This window comes from Caloenas nicobarica, chromosome 1, assembly GCF_036013445.1.
Source record: "Caloenas nicobarica isolate bCalNic1 chromosome 1, bCalNic1.hap1, whole genome shotgun sequence".
Taxonomy (NCBI): Eukaryota; Metazoa; Chordata; class Aves; order Columbiformes; family Columbidae; genus Caloenas; species Caloenas nicobarica.
In genome coordinates this window covers 53,880,490-53,898,757 of record NC_088245.1, presented here as the reverse complement: position 1 = coordinate 53,898,757, position 18,268 = coordinate 53,880,490, and the positions used below count along the sequence as shown (strand labels likewise).

The following is an 18,268-nucleotide window of genomic DNA, read 5'->3' as shown; positions in this document are numbered from 1 at the left end:
ATTCCTGAAGTAAGATGAACTATGGAGAGTTTCATCTGAGCCTGACAGCATTTGGAAGGAGCTTAAAAACCTGTTTTAAATATCCAATTTGGAGAGCTTTGATTTTATTTTTTAGAAAGTGTTTTGTTGTGTTAGGGTTTTTGTGTTTGTTTGCTTGGGGTTTTTTGTTTTGGTTTTTTGTTTTTGTTTTTCAATATATTTCCAATATATATCTGGCTTTATATTCAGGGATTCCTTGTAATCAAATGTTGTCTGTCTAATGATCAGTAACTACAGGTGTCAGCTCTGTAGAAAATGATCTTAGTAGACAAATGTATTCCATCTTAAAGGCAAATAAAGCTGTCACAATATTTTTTCAGTGAAAATTTGAGTATATATTTTATTGTCCCAGTGGGAAAATTGTTATGAAGACTCCAAATACCATAAACTTCCTGTACATGTAACTTTACTCATTTTATTTCTCAACCGAGTATCTTTAAGGATTATATAAAAATAGGCTCACAGAAGATAATAATTTGAGATTTCTACTCTGTGATATCTTTATTTTTTAAAGGTAGTAATTAGTGTTCATTAGTGAATGTATTAGAGTTCTGTTAAAATTTCTAGGATGTTCCTTGCAACTTTATAGGTCAGAAAAACTAAAAAGTACTCCCTCATTATTATTCCTACAAGTCATATTTTAGTTTGTCTTGGTTCCTACTATAATTAGAAGTAGTCCCGAATAAAATGTCACTGGAAAAGAGTAAGGAAGATGGAACTGAACCATTAAACTTCAGGAAGAATTGAAATAATTTCAATGATGTAGTACTGTGATTGTATTTTAGCTCTTGTATAAATATTTATATGCCAGATTTTAGATAGTCAGATACGAAAATGTGTTTCAACTCTTGATAGCTATCCCAGGAAATGAATGTCTGTTTAGTCCATCAGAAAGTTTAGTTCAGGTTAATTCTCAGTGGGGCTAGATGCATATCTGTCAAATAAAAGGTATGCTTGAACTATTCTAATGTTTTAGCAGCTGCATTTAATACAGATTTCATCCAGTGGGAAAACTACTGTACAGCTACCTAATCCTCTTTTCAAATTACACACTGAAGAAACAATAATGAAAATATCATTAACTGAGGTAGTGGGAATAGACATTAAAAGAATTTTGTAAATGATACTTGATCAAACACTAGAAAAGCTGCCATTTTTTTTCTTTTTCTCCTTTTTTAAGCTAATATTGTAAGTTATTAGTTGGATATAAAGCCCAACGCTGTAGATTTTTCTACAGAACTACAGATTATTTGAGATGTAGGGATGATAGGGATCCCAAGACGTCATCCAGACTGCAGCCTGGTCTAACACAGAAACAAGTGTATCCAAAGTCTTCCTCACAAATGGTTCATTATTCTTTTCCTAAAAATGTCCAGTGCTGAAAGTTGCTCAGCAACTCTCAATAGGTTGTTGTACTTTTTCACTAAACTTATAGTTTTAGTTATGTATTTAAGTATTGAAGTTTTTGTAATTTTTAATTCTAATATCTTTTTTTGATGCCAATAAAATTTCTATTCGTGTTTTTATAAACACTGGAAATGATGGATTAACTTCAATTTAGTTCTGTCCTTTTTTATATATTGAAGTTACTACTATGTCTTCCACCATCCTTCATTTTCTAGATTGAACCCAAATTATTTCTGCTTTCCAGCTTTTCTAGTGAGAGAATTACTCCCTCCTCACCACCTTCTATTAATTGAAGTGCTTCTATTAATATATACCAAGAGGAATGGCACTTTCTGCGGTCTTATCAACATTATATATGGCTGCTTAATTTTCATTTTCTTTTTTTATTCGAAACCATTTTCTGCTGTATAGATGCTCATCTTCTGGATCTCTGCCTCATTTGATTCCCATTTCAGATCACTACAGCTCCCTTGGCCCAGTGGATACCAATCAGTTAGTGTTTGCTTGGTGGAAGACAGCGCCAAGCAAACAGCCCATTTCCTTTACCTCATCCTACATGAGGTGCTAGAGGCAACACAGGGGTGAGGAATGGAGTGTATGCCCCTGCGCAGCTTTCTATTCTTGGTAGCTAGAGACTTCTTGTGAAATGGTTAGAAAACTGGAAAGATAAACGTCAAAAAGGTGTTTAAATAATAATATCTTGCTTTGAGCTGTTTCAAGTCTTGTAATCTTTTTTCTTGTATTATTATTTTACAGGTAGATAATGACAATTATAAAGCTCAGTTTCTGAAGACAAATGATGAGGGTAAAGTCTTAGAAATTTCTGAGTTAAAAGCATTTACAAGGTATTCTGTAGTAATCATTGCCTTTACGGGGGATGTTAATGCTGCACTCCTTGAAGGCAAAGCTAGTTCTCCAGTTATTGTCTCCACTTTTGAAGCAGGTTTGTATTTTTCTCTACTGTATATGAATCAAACTTTACCATTTTTCTTTCATCTGACAAATAAATGACAATTTTGAACACATGGTGCACTTTTAATGCAGATTTGCTCTCACAATATTTTTCTTTAATATTTAAAAGGCATCAGCCAATGAAAAAGTGATGGTGATAATAAATACTAAGATTTACCTTTAGTAATGCAGAGATTGTAGCTTGCTTTGTGTAAAATATGAATGTATGGAACACAGCCATCTAGATTACTTCTGTAGACAATGAAGAGAGGTCCTATCTATATTATCATGTATATGTAAGATACCGGTCTGAGAAAGGGATGACTCTCCCTTGTGGAGCTACCTGTTTTCTATAAGAGACTATTGAAAACCCTAGATGACATCCTTGGTCTTGATGCAAAATTCAAACATAAAAATCAAGTGAAGTGAAACCTACCATTTATAAATGGTACCTGTACTGACCTGAAAAGACAATTCGTACATTCTCAGTGGAAGGAGATTGCTAGTGAAGGCCCACAGAAAACTCTGCTTGTCACCTCTTCCACAGATTTAAAACAATCTGGAGAATGAAGTAGATACTGAGGTGACAAAAGATTCTGATGCTATTGAGTTATTCAGATAAATAAAACTGAGAGATGAGAGTGAGGACATGTGCGAGGACCTTGTGACACCAAGAGGCTACATTACAGAAAAGTAGATACTATTTGCTTAGGAAAATATAAACAGATGTACATGGGAAAGATATAGTCCTAGCTTTACATACACAGTGCCTGGTTATGCTGCGTCTACTATTTTTGCTGGTTTTGAATTGTTCACTAAGGACAGTTAAACAGACAAACCAAACAGCAAAAAAAATTTCTGAAAAGATATTGAAGTTTTGTTTCAGTCAAACTAGTTATGAACTGTGTATAAACTACAGATGCCTTCTCTCTCCAGGGAGGTTAGCTGCAAGTCAGCTTTTTTAGCTATATATTCAGGTTAGCTTCAGATTTAGATAGACTACACAGTGATTGTATTTATCATTTATCTTTCCTTTGACGTATGAAAATCCAGTGTCTGATATATATGACTGTGTGCATATATATATATCTTTCTAATGCCTTTAATATGTTAAATTCTAAGGTTTTCAAGACCTGTTTATATCTCTGGAGACAGACACAGTCTTTTACTGTGGAAAAACGAATGAAGATTAAATTAGGTGGTTGCTGGGTCTGTCCTGTGAGTTAACTTTTGTGGTAGCCCTTTCTTTTGTGTAAAAACATGATACATTAGGAGATGTAGTAACCTTAAAGAGCAGTGATTTTTTTCCATCTCATCTTGTCTCAACTGGTTTGTACAGCCTAGCATATGGCTGAGTTAGGAGCAATTTACATAATTTACTCCAGAGAAGCCTGAGTAAGCATTTCTTGGCTGGTGTAAAAAACCTGGAAGATATGACAACTGCATCTAAATCCTTGGTCAAGGGAATGTGGTTATGTTCAGTTGCTTGATTTCACTATTTAGAGGTCACGCTACATACTTATCTGTGCAGGTAGAGCAATAAATATTTAGCTGCCTGGAAAGAATGTTACAGCCTTTTCTTTCCAATAGGAACATTGGGAAAATGATTTATACCTTTGCTGTCTTGAGAATAAGCAACTGGAATAAGCTTTCGATAAACTGTCTTTCGGAAAAACGCATGTTGTGTTTGTGTCTGGGCATCAGTTAAGGGAAAGCTTTTCCTGAAGAGTTAGCTGTGATAAGCAGAGACTCTTGGGAGCACGGTGGTTTGTTTATGTGTTGGGAGGGAGGTTGCTGTTGACAGGGGGCTTTCAGAAAGGGATACTCAAGACTAACACTTGCTTCTTGCTTGTCAGCTCACACAAGAATTTGTTTACCCTGGTTGTATTTCAATGTATAATGATGCCCTCAGGCTTCCTGAGTAGAAAATCAGAAGGAACTTTTTCTGAGTAGAAACTACTGGGGTTATCTAATAATTATTTTTAATTTTGCTAGCATTAAATGCTATCTTTAAGAACAGTATTTCACTAAATATTTACCTTTTAATTGTATTTACATTTACTTATGCAATAAGTATTTGAGATGTTTTAATAAAAACAGAAAATACCGATGAAACAATACTGATGTGCAAAAATATAACTTGTAATTTTCAGGTTTACTCTAATAGCAGTAGTAGTAAACTGATTGAGTGGATCATTGAAATATGTATTTCAGTGCCTGAAGACCCACCTAACAACATAACATTTCAGAAGATACCAGATGAAGTAACAAAGTTCCAAGTAACATTTGTGCCGCCATCTGAACCCAATGGAAATATTCAGGTGTATCAAGCTGTGGTTTACAATGAGGATGACCCCGCTGCCACTCGTATCCACAACCTTAGTGTCATTGATAAAACAGATCAGTCAGTCACTGCCATGATAGAAGGACTAAAAGGAGGACACACCTATAATGTCAGCGTAAGAACTGACGCTTTTTCTTTGCATTTTTTCTTTTATATGAGTGGGAGACTAGTCTGAACAGGGAGCACAAACCTAGGCTGACTATGAGAATTTCATGCCAAGAATGTTAGCTGGGTGGGATGAGAGACAAGTCTGAGGAACGAGGGGATCAATGAAGAGGGTGGAGTGAGTGGGAGCAGAACACATCACTAGTGGTTGGCTTTGTACTCGACCACCAGCTCATGTGCTGGCAAAGCAGCCTGTGACACATCGTCACAGGTACAAGACTAAATCTCTCTCTTAATTCTGCCATTCGCACTGCTCATTTTGCTCAGATGAAAGGTCCAGTTCTGCAAGGGGAGCTTGCTACAAGTATGTGCATGAAGTTCTTTCAAATAGTCAGACTAGGAGATGAGAGGAAGTGATGTAACTCTTTAAGTGGGCTTGTTTTTCTCCTTTTGGTAAGAGCTACGTTAAAAGAGATAAAGCATTACTGTACTTAAGATTATAAAGAAATTCAGAATAAGTTCCAGCAAAGTGTGAATGACAAAAGGAATGTTTCAGCACTCATTGTTGCTTGAAATATATCCAGGTTTAGCCAATTCGAAGCTATTAAAAATACCCATTAAAACAAGCGTGTGTGTTTGTTTGTTTGTTTTTAAGGTGTATGCAATTAATGGTGCAGGTGCAGGGCCAAAAATTCAATTGAAAATAACCATGGATATCAAAGGTATGTTTCATTAATTGCCCTTCAGCTGAAATCTCTATAAATGCTGAGGAAATTTCTTTTCTACCTGTGAGTACATAGCTGTGTGCCTTTGTTATTTAGAGGTCAAATAATGTAGGAACTGGAACACGTAACTGATAGGCTTTAATTGTAGTGGTCAGCTTTGCTGCATATCACTGATCATTTCCTATTCACATCTGAATGATACTATAAACCATGTGCAGACTCGCTGAAGTAATTATATTGACTTCAATATTTCAATTACCATTAGCGAACAGCTTAGAAGACTATCACAGAGGTACAGCTAAGTATACAGTATCACAGTTGTGGAAATAAATACAATCATGGATTGAAATTCACTGAAAAACTAAGACTCAGTCTTTGTCTTGTTTTCTGTTTAATTGAAAACTGATATGCAGAGGCATTTATCAGAATAAAGTTTTTAGAGGCTTAAGGCATTAAGTAGAGCATTAAGTTGTCTCTGAAAATGTGCTGGAGATTTATCTTGCATAACACAGCTATGTGCCCGAACAAAGTACTTGTAGCAAAAACAATTTAAAACAAAACTGTGGTATATCTTTGTTTAAAACCAGAACCACCACGGCCTAAAAAGAAACCAGCACCAGTTTATGATACCGATGGGGCGTTACTAGTCACAGCTACAACAATTACGATCAGAATGCCGATATGTTATTACAGCGATGATCATGGCCCTATCAAGAAGATACAAGTTCTTGTTGTGGAAGCTGGAGGTAGAATTTTGTAAATTCTATTGACATTTTTTTCTTTTTTAAAAAATTTCTTTATTTTCAGCTGTTTGTCTTTTTTATTTCTTTTCTTCGTACTCACTAATTTCACTTTAGAAAACAGCTAACAAAGTAACTTTAGCTGTGGCAACAGTACTAAGAGGAAAGTATCTTTCACAATACCAGTGGGCTGGCTACTGGATTTTGGAAACTCTTGCCAACAATTGTTATCATTACATTTTCCTTATTTCCTATTTCCTTGGGAAAAAAAATGGCATTTGTGAAAGGTATATAAATCTGAAACTATTTTTTGCAAGGTTTTTCTTCTGTTGCTACTAGTGTTGCCCGTAAAAGAATGCAGTCATGTGCAGGTGATATTTCCATTTCATAATGAGGGCAGACGGATTTATATAAATCCCTTCTGTAGACTGTGGGTTAGAATGTGTAAAGCATTCACATTAACTGAATTCACATTAAGTCTCTCAACTATTTCTGAATTTTTCATTTTAGTACTAATGCTACAGACATTTACTTCATAGCTGTTGCTATGAAGATTCTCTTGAACTGATAGATATGCAAATACCACGTTAAGCAACATTTTGAAGATTTTTCTCCTGAGTTGCTGAGTACTGGTCACTTATAGAAACCTAGTAAATTCATTTATGAAATGGTCTTTACTGTCTTTTACTGTCTTTTTACTGTCTTTGCTAGCCATGCTCAATTTCAAAGTCAAGTGTCTTGCACAAGTGATATTCTCTACATGTAGAGACTGCCCTTGAAATTTTCTGCTTGTGATTCAGCTGACTTACTCCAAGCTAGCAAAACATAGAAATTTGGTTTCAAGTGCAAACACAGTTATAAACTTAGTTGTGTAAATGGCATTGATAGCATGCTAAGTTCTTAAAAAAAAAATTTCATATTTAACTTCTGTAATTACAGTCTGGTGAGAATGCAAATTGTTTCTGATTATTTGTTTTCTTGACAATAGCTCAGCATGATGGGAATGTTACTAAGTGGTATGATGCCTACTTCAACAGACCGAGGCCATATTTTACAAATGAAGGCTTTCCAAATCCACCATGTATAGAAGGAAAAGAAAATCTGAGTGGCAAAGAAGAGATATATGTCATAGGTGCTGATACTACATGTATGATACCAGGCAGTCAAGACAAAATATGTAATGGCCCACTGAAACCAAGAAAACAGTACCTGTAAGTACATTTGTCTCTATGTTTGACCAAGAGAAAGATTTAAGTGAAATATACATTTCTACAAGCATACAAAATGTGTAGTTCAATTATGAAAAGGTGGAGACTGAAATGATCTTCACATGTCTCTACTTTTAATTTTTTTGGCTGAGTATAAATATGGAAGACATTTTTTTTTTTAAATGTTTCAGGTGACAAAAGATGCTTACTGAGTTTCTAAACTAAATAAGTGCAAATTCAAGATAAGTAATTCATATAGTTTGATTATACATTTAAGAGTTGACACTGTGTCCTTGATGTCTGTCATAATGTCACTTTGGCAGGTGAATAATGATTCCAGTTTATATTATGCTAAAACTGAGAAATAGTTCTTAGTTTCTAAGTGAAATAATATTTAAGAAAATACACATAAACTTTTGTTTCATTAGTTTTCTTGGGTTTATTTCACAGATTTAAGTTCAGAGCAACTAACATTAAAGGACAGTTTACAGATTCTGACTATTCTGACCCTGTCAAAACTTTAGGTAAGGAAAGTATCATTTATTAAAATATTTCTTTATTTGTAAAGAATCTCTACAATTCCATGTTTCTTTCTAGTGGAATGGTTCTCCTGAAGTAAATAATCTCTGCTTTTGTTGGACCTAGCTTAACCAGAATGGCTGAGGAAACACATTCATTCCCTGTATGTCCCTTTGAGGTTGTCAAGAGGTCTTACCTCAGCCTGGACTGTTAAATGAAGAAGCATTATTGACAAAGTTCTTTAGCAGAGATTCAGTTATATTGATAAAACTACCATTTTGCCAGGACAGCTCATCTTGCTTGGTGAGCTGCCAGAAGCTATACTGTTTCCATCTGTGTTGGACGTGGAGCTATTCCAGTGAGCCCAGTGTAGGAAACCTCTCGGCTGCAGATCGTTCCTTCTAGTGGCAGCTCATCTGAGGACACGACCCTTTCACCCTTCATCCTTTAGATACAGACAAAGCTCCACATTAATTTGTGAATTAATATCATCTTATAGAGCCCCTCTGGTTCTGATGTCCCTGGCCAATAGGCCAGCTGTTATGGGGTCTCAAATCCAGCATAAATTCTTCCGCAGCAGTGTTGATTTACCCCCAAAATTGGGAATGAACTCTCATAGCAGATCGCAATAAGATCTGTAAGTTCTTTTAATGTATCGGTAAGCCAAAACTTACTTAGCTAAGCATTAGCCCTGACTTTCTGAAAAGGGATCCCAAGACAACTGGATGAGTACCCAGAAGAATTTTAGTGGGCACATATTTTTCATTTGGCATTTGTCTTCTGTGATATGAGCTCCCTTATTCATTTAATCCATGTTAGAAATTTGTTACATGATCTGATACCAACGATCTTGAAATGCTAATTCACTACCTGAATATTCTGAAAGGATCTGTGGCTATTTATCTAGCCTTGAATGTTTTGGAAACTGCAACATAAAAGTTATCTTTATGTGTTCTGAGTTTAAAAGTTCTAAAGTAGTGAAGCAAATAGCTTGCCCAGTGACGGAAAGACTACATGTCCAGTTAAGGAAAACAAGTCTACCAGAAATGAGTCTGACTATCCAGTCCTCCAGGAAACTTTCCACTTTCTAACAGGAAACTCTGCAATACTTAAAGAAATCATTTAAGAAAACAAAAAAAAAAAAAAAAGAGAGAGAGAGAAATTATGCTTGTGGCAGGCAGATAGTGCTTCTGTATTGTTACTGAAAACTTGTTACGCTTTCTCCTTTGGTGTAGAGCATACAGAAGAAAGATGATTGTATGCTGAATAAAATGTAATAGGAAAAAAAAAAGGACCCTGATAAATTCCTCAATTATACCTGGCTCCTGATACCCATATTCGAGTGCCTTTGTGCTAAAGTTCAACATCAAGCACTGCTTTTAAAATGAACACTACAGCAAACTCTTTTCTGGCCTTAACTTTACATTTCACAGCCTACCCAAGAAGAACAAAAAAAACTTCCTTGTATGCCTTCTTACAAAACTGCTGTGAAATCAACATCAAATTGATATACCACAAGTGATGCAGCTACTGCAGTTGAGTGGCTTTGAAGATACAGCACCGGCAATGCCACTACCAATCTCACGTAAATAAAGGAAAACAGATTTTTTTCAGACATATTTTCTCTTGAGACACATAACCTGAGGAACCTTGTCCAAGCACTTTCTTATAGAACATTCTTTGTTTATATGAATTTCAGACCTGCTCTGGAAGCATAATCCAGAAAGCATACCAGAAGGATCAGTAACTGTTAGGTATCTTCGTGACCAATGACTTCTATTCCACTTGTAACAACAGTATCTCTTCAGGATAAATTTATGATACCCAAGATCAAATTGCAATTTCATTTTAAATTAATGATCTTCTTTTGTAATAATCACTGAAATTTGTGTTTTTCCAGCATGAATATTAGTGGATAAAAGACTAATTTGAATTTTGGCAGCGGTATTCATGACTAGATTATTTTGGTTTTTAAATCTCCTTATAGAATAGGTAGGTCTTTGATCTGGAAAACCAGAAGGCTAACCTTGTATCTATGCAATTTAATACTGCATGTTAAATGTGTTTGAAGGAGAAAAAAATATGGAAAACCTATGAGAGAGTTCTCTGTGACAGGTGTCAGATGCTCTTGTTAAACAATAGGAATTTTGCTAGGGAGGAACACCGAAGCAGAAAATATTGGAATACACAGCTGCAATCATGATTTTTTTATTATAGAAAAGGATACATTTTAATATGGTGCTCCCACTCAACCATACTTGGCATACCACAACTCTCCTCTTGAGCTGGAGAAGTGGAGTTTCTTCCTCATAACCCATGACTGACATTGCAAAAGTAATGTCCATACCACGATGAAAGGTCAGAATTTTTCCATGAGATAATTAAGATGTGGTGACAAATACTGTTTAAACTTCTAATACATCAAGGCAGCTTATAACCTTTTCATAAACTCTGATACCTACTTCAGCAAATTATTGTGGGGAAGCTGGTAGTCCTGTGTAAGTGCAGAATTTTTCCATGTGAAATACAAAGCTGGTGAGACCAGAAATAATCCAAATGGGGTTTCTGACACTGCCTTTTGCATAGAAACCTACCTAGGTGAAGAATACCAGCAGTAGTAATCCCTTGCTTTTCTTATTTCCACTGTGTGCCTGAGGAAAAAGGAGGCTGAGGTTGAGATGGGGACAGGACTACCAGGAAGGTTGGGAAATTAAATGAGTCTCAGAAATTTAACATCAAAGAGGTTCAAAAAGAGGTCTAGTAATTACTAATCTAAATGGTTTATCAGTCTCTGAATGAGCCTTCATTCTCACCTGGAAGGACTGGTTAGAATACCAACACCTTTGCCTTTTTATCATAAAGGCCTTTATGATTACTTTTGCACTACTGCTGGTTATTCCTAACAGTATCACCAATTCCCACATAAATAAAGAGCATGAGTTAATGGTCAGTGAGGCAGATTAATCCAGAAAGTTCACATCCGATCACTAGGTGGGTTCCTTCAACACCCTGAGGAGAGTGTTTCCAAAAAAGCACCTCTTATTTTGTGTCTATAAGTGATGGCTGCAAGCCTCATTGCTTTTGAGTTGTGGATCTTCCTTTTCCACTTCTGGAATTTGATTATTTCTGGCTGATGGAGCGCTGTGTCTGTTCTTGACTGCGCAGAGGCTGAAGCAGGAGCTCAGTTCAGTGTTCAGGCTGATGTTACTGTGGTGGAGACCTACCTTAACCTGCTTAGCAGGTAAAACTGAAAAGCACCAGGGGATGGCTGCACATGTAGCTACAGACATGTACTATTAGCATTATGTATTACGTAGATCAGCAATGCTTAGGAACCTTTAAATAAATTGTTTCTGGTTTTGCTATATTTTTGTTTCTCGAGCAGCTCTTCGACTGACACAAAACAGATGCAGTTGTACAGACAGAAAAGAGTCCGTCTCACTTCACTGCCTGATTTCACCCTGTCAGAAATGTACAGATTGAGGTGAATCTATGAAATACTAGCTTTTCACTTTCTGTTGCAGGTGAAGGGATGTCAGGAAGATCGGTAGAAGTTATTCTTGCTGTTACTTTGTGCATACTTTCTGTTGTTCTTTTGGTGGCTGCAGTATATGCTTTTGCAAGGTGAGATTCATGTATTCTTGCCATATCATGTTTGCAAGCACTCAAAAATGTTTTAAAGAGCAGTTTAAGCAATTAAGGAACTTAGAAAGACATTCGCAAAGGCTAGCTTCAGTCTAGTGAGGGTAACCTCCAAACCTCCATAGATTAAGGGAAAAAAAACTTCTCTACGGGGTATATTGGAGCAGTAGCCTATCTTGCACTTTCAGAGACACTTCTATTAGATACAGATCAGAGTGCCAGCTGGCTGGAGTTAGCGTGATGGCTTACTCTATTGAAAGCTTGATATGAAGTAAACACTCTAAATTCTCTTTTCTGTCTTACTAATGAATTTGTCAGTTATAATAAATACACTGAAGTCTCACACATGAAAGAGAAATGGACCTCTAAATTCAAATTGTGAACAAAATGCCTGTGCAAAGGAGCAGACTGAGTACTGCATACATGATGTTAGTTTGCTCATTTGTCAGAAGTTCTGTTCTTTCTCAGGTGCGTGATTCAGGCATTACCAAACAATTTATGTAGGTAAACTAAAAGAATACATAGGCTAGATTCTTTCTCCACTAGTTGTAGACAAACATAACTGCTGGATTTGAATAATTTACACAGTAAAAATGGAGAACAGAATAAAGGCCAAGGTTTCCGGTAATCATTTTTCAGTTTCAGCCTGTTTAATCATGGTATTTACATATACATCCTTAAATCTTTTGCATGTTTATTTTTCACTATTATTTTCTGTTTAGAATTCGACAAAAGCAAAAAGAGGGAGGCACATACTCCCCACGAGATGCTGAAATTATTGACACAAAATTTAAGCTGGATCAGTTGATCACAGTGGCAGACCTGGAGCTGAAGGATGAGAGATTTACGCGGTAAGCGTACTCCTTAGGCAAAACAGTAGTCCAAACGGGCTTAGCCATGACCCCTTTCTGACCTTTGCTTGTTTGGAAGTGTTTGTGGTGTTCTTATTTACACAGGTCACTGAGATCCTCTTTCAAAGAATGACCTCCACCCTCAAGACACTTCTCACTAGCTTTTAGAAAATCACTTAATCTTCAGGTCTTTTTACAACAAGATAAAGATCTAAGTGCAAATCACTGTTTAATTGTGTTAGCAAAAAAAAAAAAAAAAGGCTGCGTTTTTAAACATGCAGAATTTATAAGTTTGTTTGGTGGCCCACTGCTTGGTGTAGACTGCAAACCTACATAAGCATTTTGAAAGAGTCAAACTCCCAGAAGTCGCAGTCAGCTAATTCAAGAGCAAATCTGTCATTGTTTAATTGATATTTAGAAAGCGTTTTTTCACAAGGTGATTTGCATAACGTTTGGATATCTGTGGTGCTCAGCACAGTGGCTATCCTGACATTACTCCTTTAAGGCATGTGCACAGTTCCAGGGTATTCGTATTTTCTCTCCAATAAAGAATCTCGTAACAGATAGTTATCAGAAGGAAAACTGCTCTTTCTGACTGCCAGAAATATGGATATTATTCACCAAGTAAATATAATGATGATTCTCAATAATATATGACATCCAACTGAGTTAGAAATGTCTAGTGAACATTCTTTACCTGCCTGTATTCTCCCTGCTGTGTCACAGATGAAGCACTGTGGTAGGCAGTCTCCTTAAAGATGAGAAGCCTAAAATAGTCTTGCCCCAGCAGTCAGGCATCCTACTGTTCCAGACTGGGAAGAGCTGGAAGATGAAAGGTTGTAGCTGTTGACCTGTTTTGTTTGAGTGTGTGTATGTCTATGTGTGTGGTACAGCGTAAGTTGATTGCAGGTACAAACCTGTTCAAAATAGTGCACGCAGGAGCGGCTGTTTGTAACAGATGAGAAAACATACTATGAATCATCTGGAAACCATCGACGTAATGGATGTGGTATGTTCTGCATGGAGCATGTGTCATTCAGATAGTGTTGTTTAGTACCTGCTAATAACAGTGGAAAACATACTCTGAAGACAGAACTATTGCCAATGCACTATGATAACTGCAACTTGTATAAATTATCTTGATGGATCTTCAAAATGGGCTTGTTTCCAAGTTAGCTGAATAAGAGTAGTACTAATTTTGTTTATATACTAAAGTGTTAATGGATTTTACTTCCAGATACTCTTCATTTTTCTTTAGACGCAAGGAGATATTTGTCATCCAGTAAGTTTTTGTATTATTGAAGCAGTGTGGTGTGTTTTCTGTTCTGTTCTCTTAACCTGTCTGCTGCCATACTATATTGAATGACTATAGTTAATCAAAATGAAATGTCAATCTTTGCAGCTGTACTAATGATAAACAGTGGTATTTGTCATCATGAAATCCTATTTATTTGTAGTCCCTAACATACAACAGTTCCACGACTACTTTGAAATAAATCAGGGCAATTGACATGGAAATTATAACAGATTCTGATAACATAGCACTGAAATATGCAGTCTATCCTTGAAGCAAATGTGGTGCAAATGTAACACAAGAAACATGCTGTTTCTTTCCTTTGGCAGCTAGAACTAGGTACTTAGGAGAAGTTTATTTTTTTCTCAGCTGCGTTTTGCATTCACTTATACTGCAGCTGTTTTGTACTATGCCACTACAATCTCAGCAAGATATCTATGCTGTTATAGTCAAATCATTTATGAGTTTGCAGAGCACTATTCTACCACTTTTCTGTCTCAATTATATGTAGTATAGTTTGGATTTGTACAGTCTCAAACTCTATAGGGTAACCGCGAACTATTATATTTCATACTTACATGCACATTGTTACATGATTTATGCACAGCAAAGCCTTTACTGAACAGTGCTTCAGCAGTTTTAGTTACATCACCCTTAATGTCAGTCTCACATTTTGGTTTGCAGTTTGTCATGTCTTACCCTCTGTATTTTTCTACTTCCTCCTTCCCCACTCCTTTAATGGCTGAAAGAAAAGACTCTGCTCTTCTACCATTCTTCAAAGGTACAGGATCCAGCTGTTAAATTTTGGATTATTATTTTTCAAGCAGTAGCTGCACTGAAGCTACAGCAGGCTTCTTGCCCAAGTCCTTTGTTGGACATTACAAGCAGCTGTGGAAGTCTGAAAGGAAGGCACTCAAGACGGGATTCACGCCATATTTTCAACTGGAAATGAGTAAACATACTATGGGACCCTAATTGGTTACATAGATATAGTAATGAGGGGCAAGATATCTGCTGAAAACTTTTTAGTTTATTATGGCTTTTTTTAAAGCTTTAAAGAATGTTTCAGTATGTCTAAGATTCTGTTCTGGTAATTTCAGTGGCCAAAAGAAAGATTTTAGGTATCTTTAATGCTGTCTTTCACATATTAATAGATACATCCTTCCTGGTAACGATGAGCTAGATCAAGAAGCTGGCAGAAGCAAGGCAGCTTACTGCAAAATCTGATGTCTAAAATAGTTTTGCTACTTGTTTTCAGACTTCCACAGTTATACCATGAAAGAGCTTTTGTACCTGTTGCATTCGGGGAATAGCTACGTAGAAGTCAATCACAGTTCCAGTTCTTGTGTTGTACTTATAATTCTCATGATTTGTGGTTAAAGCAGTGGCATGTTAGCATGATAAATTATTGTATTACATGTTGATGACTACAGTGTAACCTTCGCACATTTACCAAGCATTTGGAATGGGACTGTGCATCACTGTATCTCCATAACCTATTGGCCTACGTTGGCTGCGTTTGCCAAGCTTGCTGTGCTGCAGAATGCCTATTTCAATTCATGACTTCTTGTAAGCGTATGAGGAAAACATAGATGGACAGTTTCCTTTTCCAGGCTGACTTGTTTGTATTTCTTGGGTAGCAGTAATTCAGCTGAAATCTGGTTTTAGTTGTCTAACAAAGTATACTTCCTACCCTAAAAGGGTGATGGGGAGTTTGTGTGAAAATCATAGGTAATAAAAGAGCAGTATAGATTTTTTCTGTACCTACCGATCATCCAATTCAGTGCTCATTTGAAGGAGATGCTTTGGAAACCAACCGTTTTGTCATTTCTCAACCAGTATATTATTTATCAGGTTAGCTACTATAAATCAGTAAAGGCATGGACTTGCAGCTGACACAGTTCATCCACAGAATCAAGATACTCTAGCCTGCTCTGTGAGATTCTTCTTGACTGTCTCTCCTGCATTGTGTCTTCAGACATTCTCTCATTTAGTGGATCATGGCCTATGATCTTGGCTCATATTCTCAGAAAAAATTGTGCAGCTGCGATCACGTGAGAAATAAAAAGAAGTAGAAAAGGATTTTCCTGTTCTGTACGAATATGACTGGAAATATTTTTTAATCATTCTTAGCAGATCAACAATTCAAAAGTTTGAAAAGTTTAAAGAAACTAAACTCAGCAAATGTTCAGTATAGGTTAATCAAAACATTTTATTTCATGCATTTTCATAATTTTTTTAGTATGAATTATTTTGCATTACAAAAGTCAGTTTAAGTAGAAGAAACGTCAAATTTAAAAGTGCCAAGTACACCATTTTGCCAATTTTGAAACTTTTTTTGGGTCAACATTTTTTTCAAATCAGGAAATTAATGGCAAATCACAGTTCCCTGTAGTAATTTTTTAACATAATGGTCATAAAAAAAAATTACTTGAAAAACTTCAAGTTTCTGAAATTTACTAGCTAATATGTATACACTATCTCTCCACAAGTCTTTGTTAGGCAATTAATTAATGGGCTATAGTTTCAGAGGGCATGCAGGGAGGTAAGTCCTACTGAATTCAGTGGAAAATGAGATCCACTTTATGAAGCCAAAATGTTGACTTTGAATGTTTGCTACATACACTGATCTCCATGATGATGGAAATGGTATGAGACAGGCAAGAACAGAAAACAACTGTTGTTTAAAACATACATAGTCCATCAGTCTAAACTGGACTAAACATTGGATCGTTAGGCACACTGAATATACATAGACTGGGGCCCCTCGCCACTTCCTTTTTGTAGCATGTCCATAGTGCAAGTCACTTTTAAAAGCAGATGTTCATCTGCTGTGGATAGACTCTGTCAATAAATTTTCAGGGCACACAGGTTTGGTGAGAGACAAGTAACCCTTCCCTATTCCAGGTGCTCACCTAGGAGACAACTTCTCTGGCACCCCAATTTTGCAGTGGTTTCTGCAGCAAGGATAAAGCCATGTAGGTCCCTGCTTCTTAAAATTTTTCCTTGAAAAGTTACACCTTGTGGTGGATGTTTTGAGGCTTTTGTTTCATTCCAGATGAGACAGCTTGTTGAGTAAATGGGGCACAGATTCAGAAGAAATATTTCTGAATTACAGACACTGTGATCTGCATTCAGGAAGTGTCTGTACTCAAGGTAACACTTCTGCACAGACAAGACTTTCTCTACACCATGTTTCTTCTCTCTTTGAGTGGGGATAGGCATGGCCCTCCTTGCTTTTTTTTCAGCAAGTTTCCCTTTACTAATCACCTACCAAAACCAGGCTTCCTGAGCTTTGCATCCCAGGAGTACGAGGTTTATGAATGTACGTGTTCTGGTACAATGGAAGAAATGGGCATGTGTCCTCTTTCCTTAGGCCTTTAATATTTAGGAAGGGTTAAGCTCCATATTGCTTTCAATTAACTTGCTAAAAATTAGTTCCTCTGTCGGTCCTAGGAAGTGTCAATGGTGCTTATGAGTTAAGCCATTTGCCTACATACTCATTTCTGTTGTTTTCTATTTGGACAATGTTTTAATTCCCTGTGGTTTTCAGATGATTGACCCAGAGAGAAAGCCAAGTCTGTGTGACAATATGGTCTTCAGTTACCACTGCCAACACAAATAAATGGCTTCTTTCTAGCTCTATCATAAGTAATCTGAGTGGGATTCAGATTTTTGATAGACTTCAAAAAAATCCCCCACATGAAACAATACACTATTTTAAAAGAAAATCAGATTTAAGGCAATAAAGCATTCTTTATCTCTGAGAATGTTTTTCTTTCCTAGTTTCAAAGTCAGACAAGTGGGAATCTGGAATTATCCAGCTGAAACAGGGAAATTTGCAATTTCTCGGTTTGATTCTAAATTGTGCTCATCAAGATCTAGTGATATCTATATTCTTATGTTTTATACAAAAGACTGGGAAATCTGGAGGACAAGATTACAGGTAGATGAGAATTTGTTCATTGATGAAATACTGTAAGATTATTGTTACATATTCCAAGTCAAGACACTTGGAAAAAATGCTAATTTTTGAAGCTTGAGGATGCTGAAACTGAGCATAGCTGTAAGTCTTTAGTGAGCACACAAAATTCTTCCCTTCTGAAGATTCTTACACAACAAAGCCAACATCTTTGCCACAGTCTTCAAGTTAGACATTAATTTTCCTATAAGTGTTTAAATTAAATCGTCTTACTCTCCAAGCTGCCAAGCCACTGCAATGTGCACTTGCTGCCAGCAGAAGTGTGAGAGCTCAGTACTTCTAAAAATCAAATTCTTCATTTAATTGCCCACAGATAGATTAAACTGTCAGTCTGCAGGTGCCTTCTTTAAAAATGCTTACTGCTCGTGAAAGATAATATATGATTATGCCTTTTAAAAATAACACCTGTTATTAATACTAAAAATGAACTAGAAAGCAACATATGTAACACTAAGTGTTTA

At 36.3% G+C, this 18,268-nt stretch overlaps 1 protein-coding gene across 1 annotated transcript in view; it reads left to right on the top strand.

Annotated features, from left to right (window-relative positions):
- The window catches only part of PTPRQ (protein tyrosine phosphatase receptor type Q), a 105,876-nt gene that overhangs the window by 66,846 nt on the left and 20,762 nt on the right, over positions 1-18,268 (top strand). The window contains exons 28-35 of the mRNA XM_065631747.1: positions 2,203-2,389; positions 4,612-4,856; positions 5,502-5,568; positions 6,159-6,317; positions 7,300-7,522; positions 7,970-8,043; positions 11,563-11,662; positions 12,403-12,531. Of these exons, the coding sequence (XP_065487819.1) occupies positions 2,203-2,389; positions 4,612-4,856; positions 5,502-5,568; positions 6,159-6,317; positions 7,300-7,522; positions 7,970-8,043; positions 11,563-11,662; positions 12,403-12,531 (1,184 nt within the window). The remainder of the gene's footprint in view (positions 1-2,202; positions 2,390-4,611; positions 4,857-5,501; positions 5,569-6,158; positions 6,318-7,299; positions 7,523-7,969; positions 8,044-11,562; positions 11,663-12,402; positions 12,532-18,268) is intronic.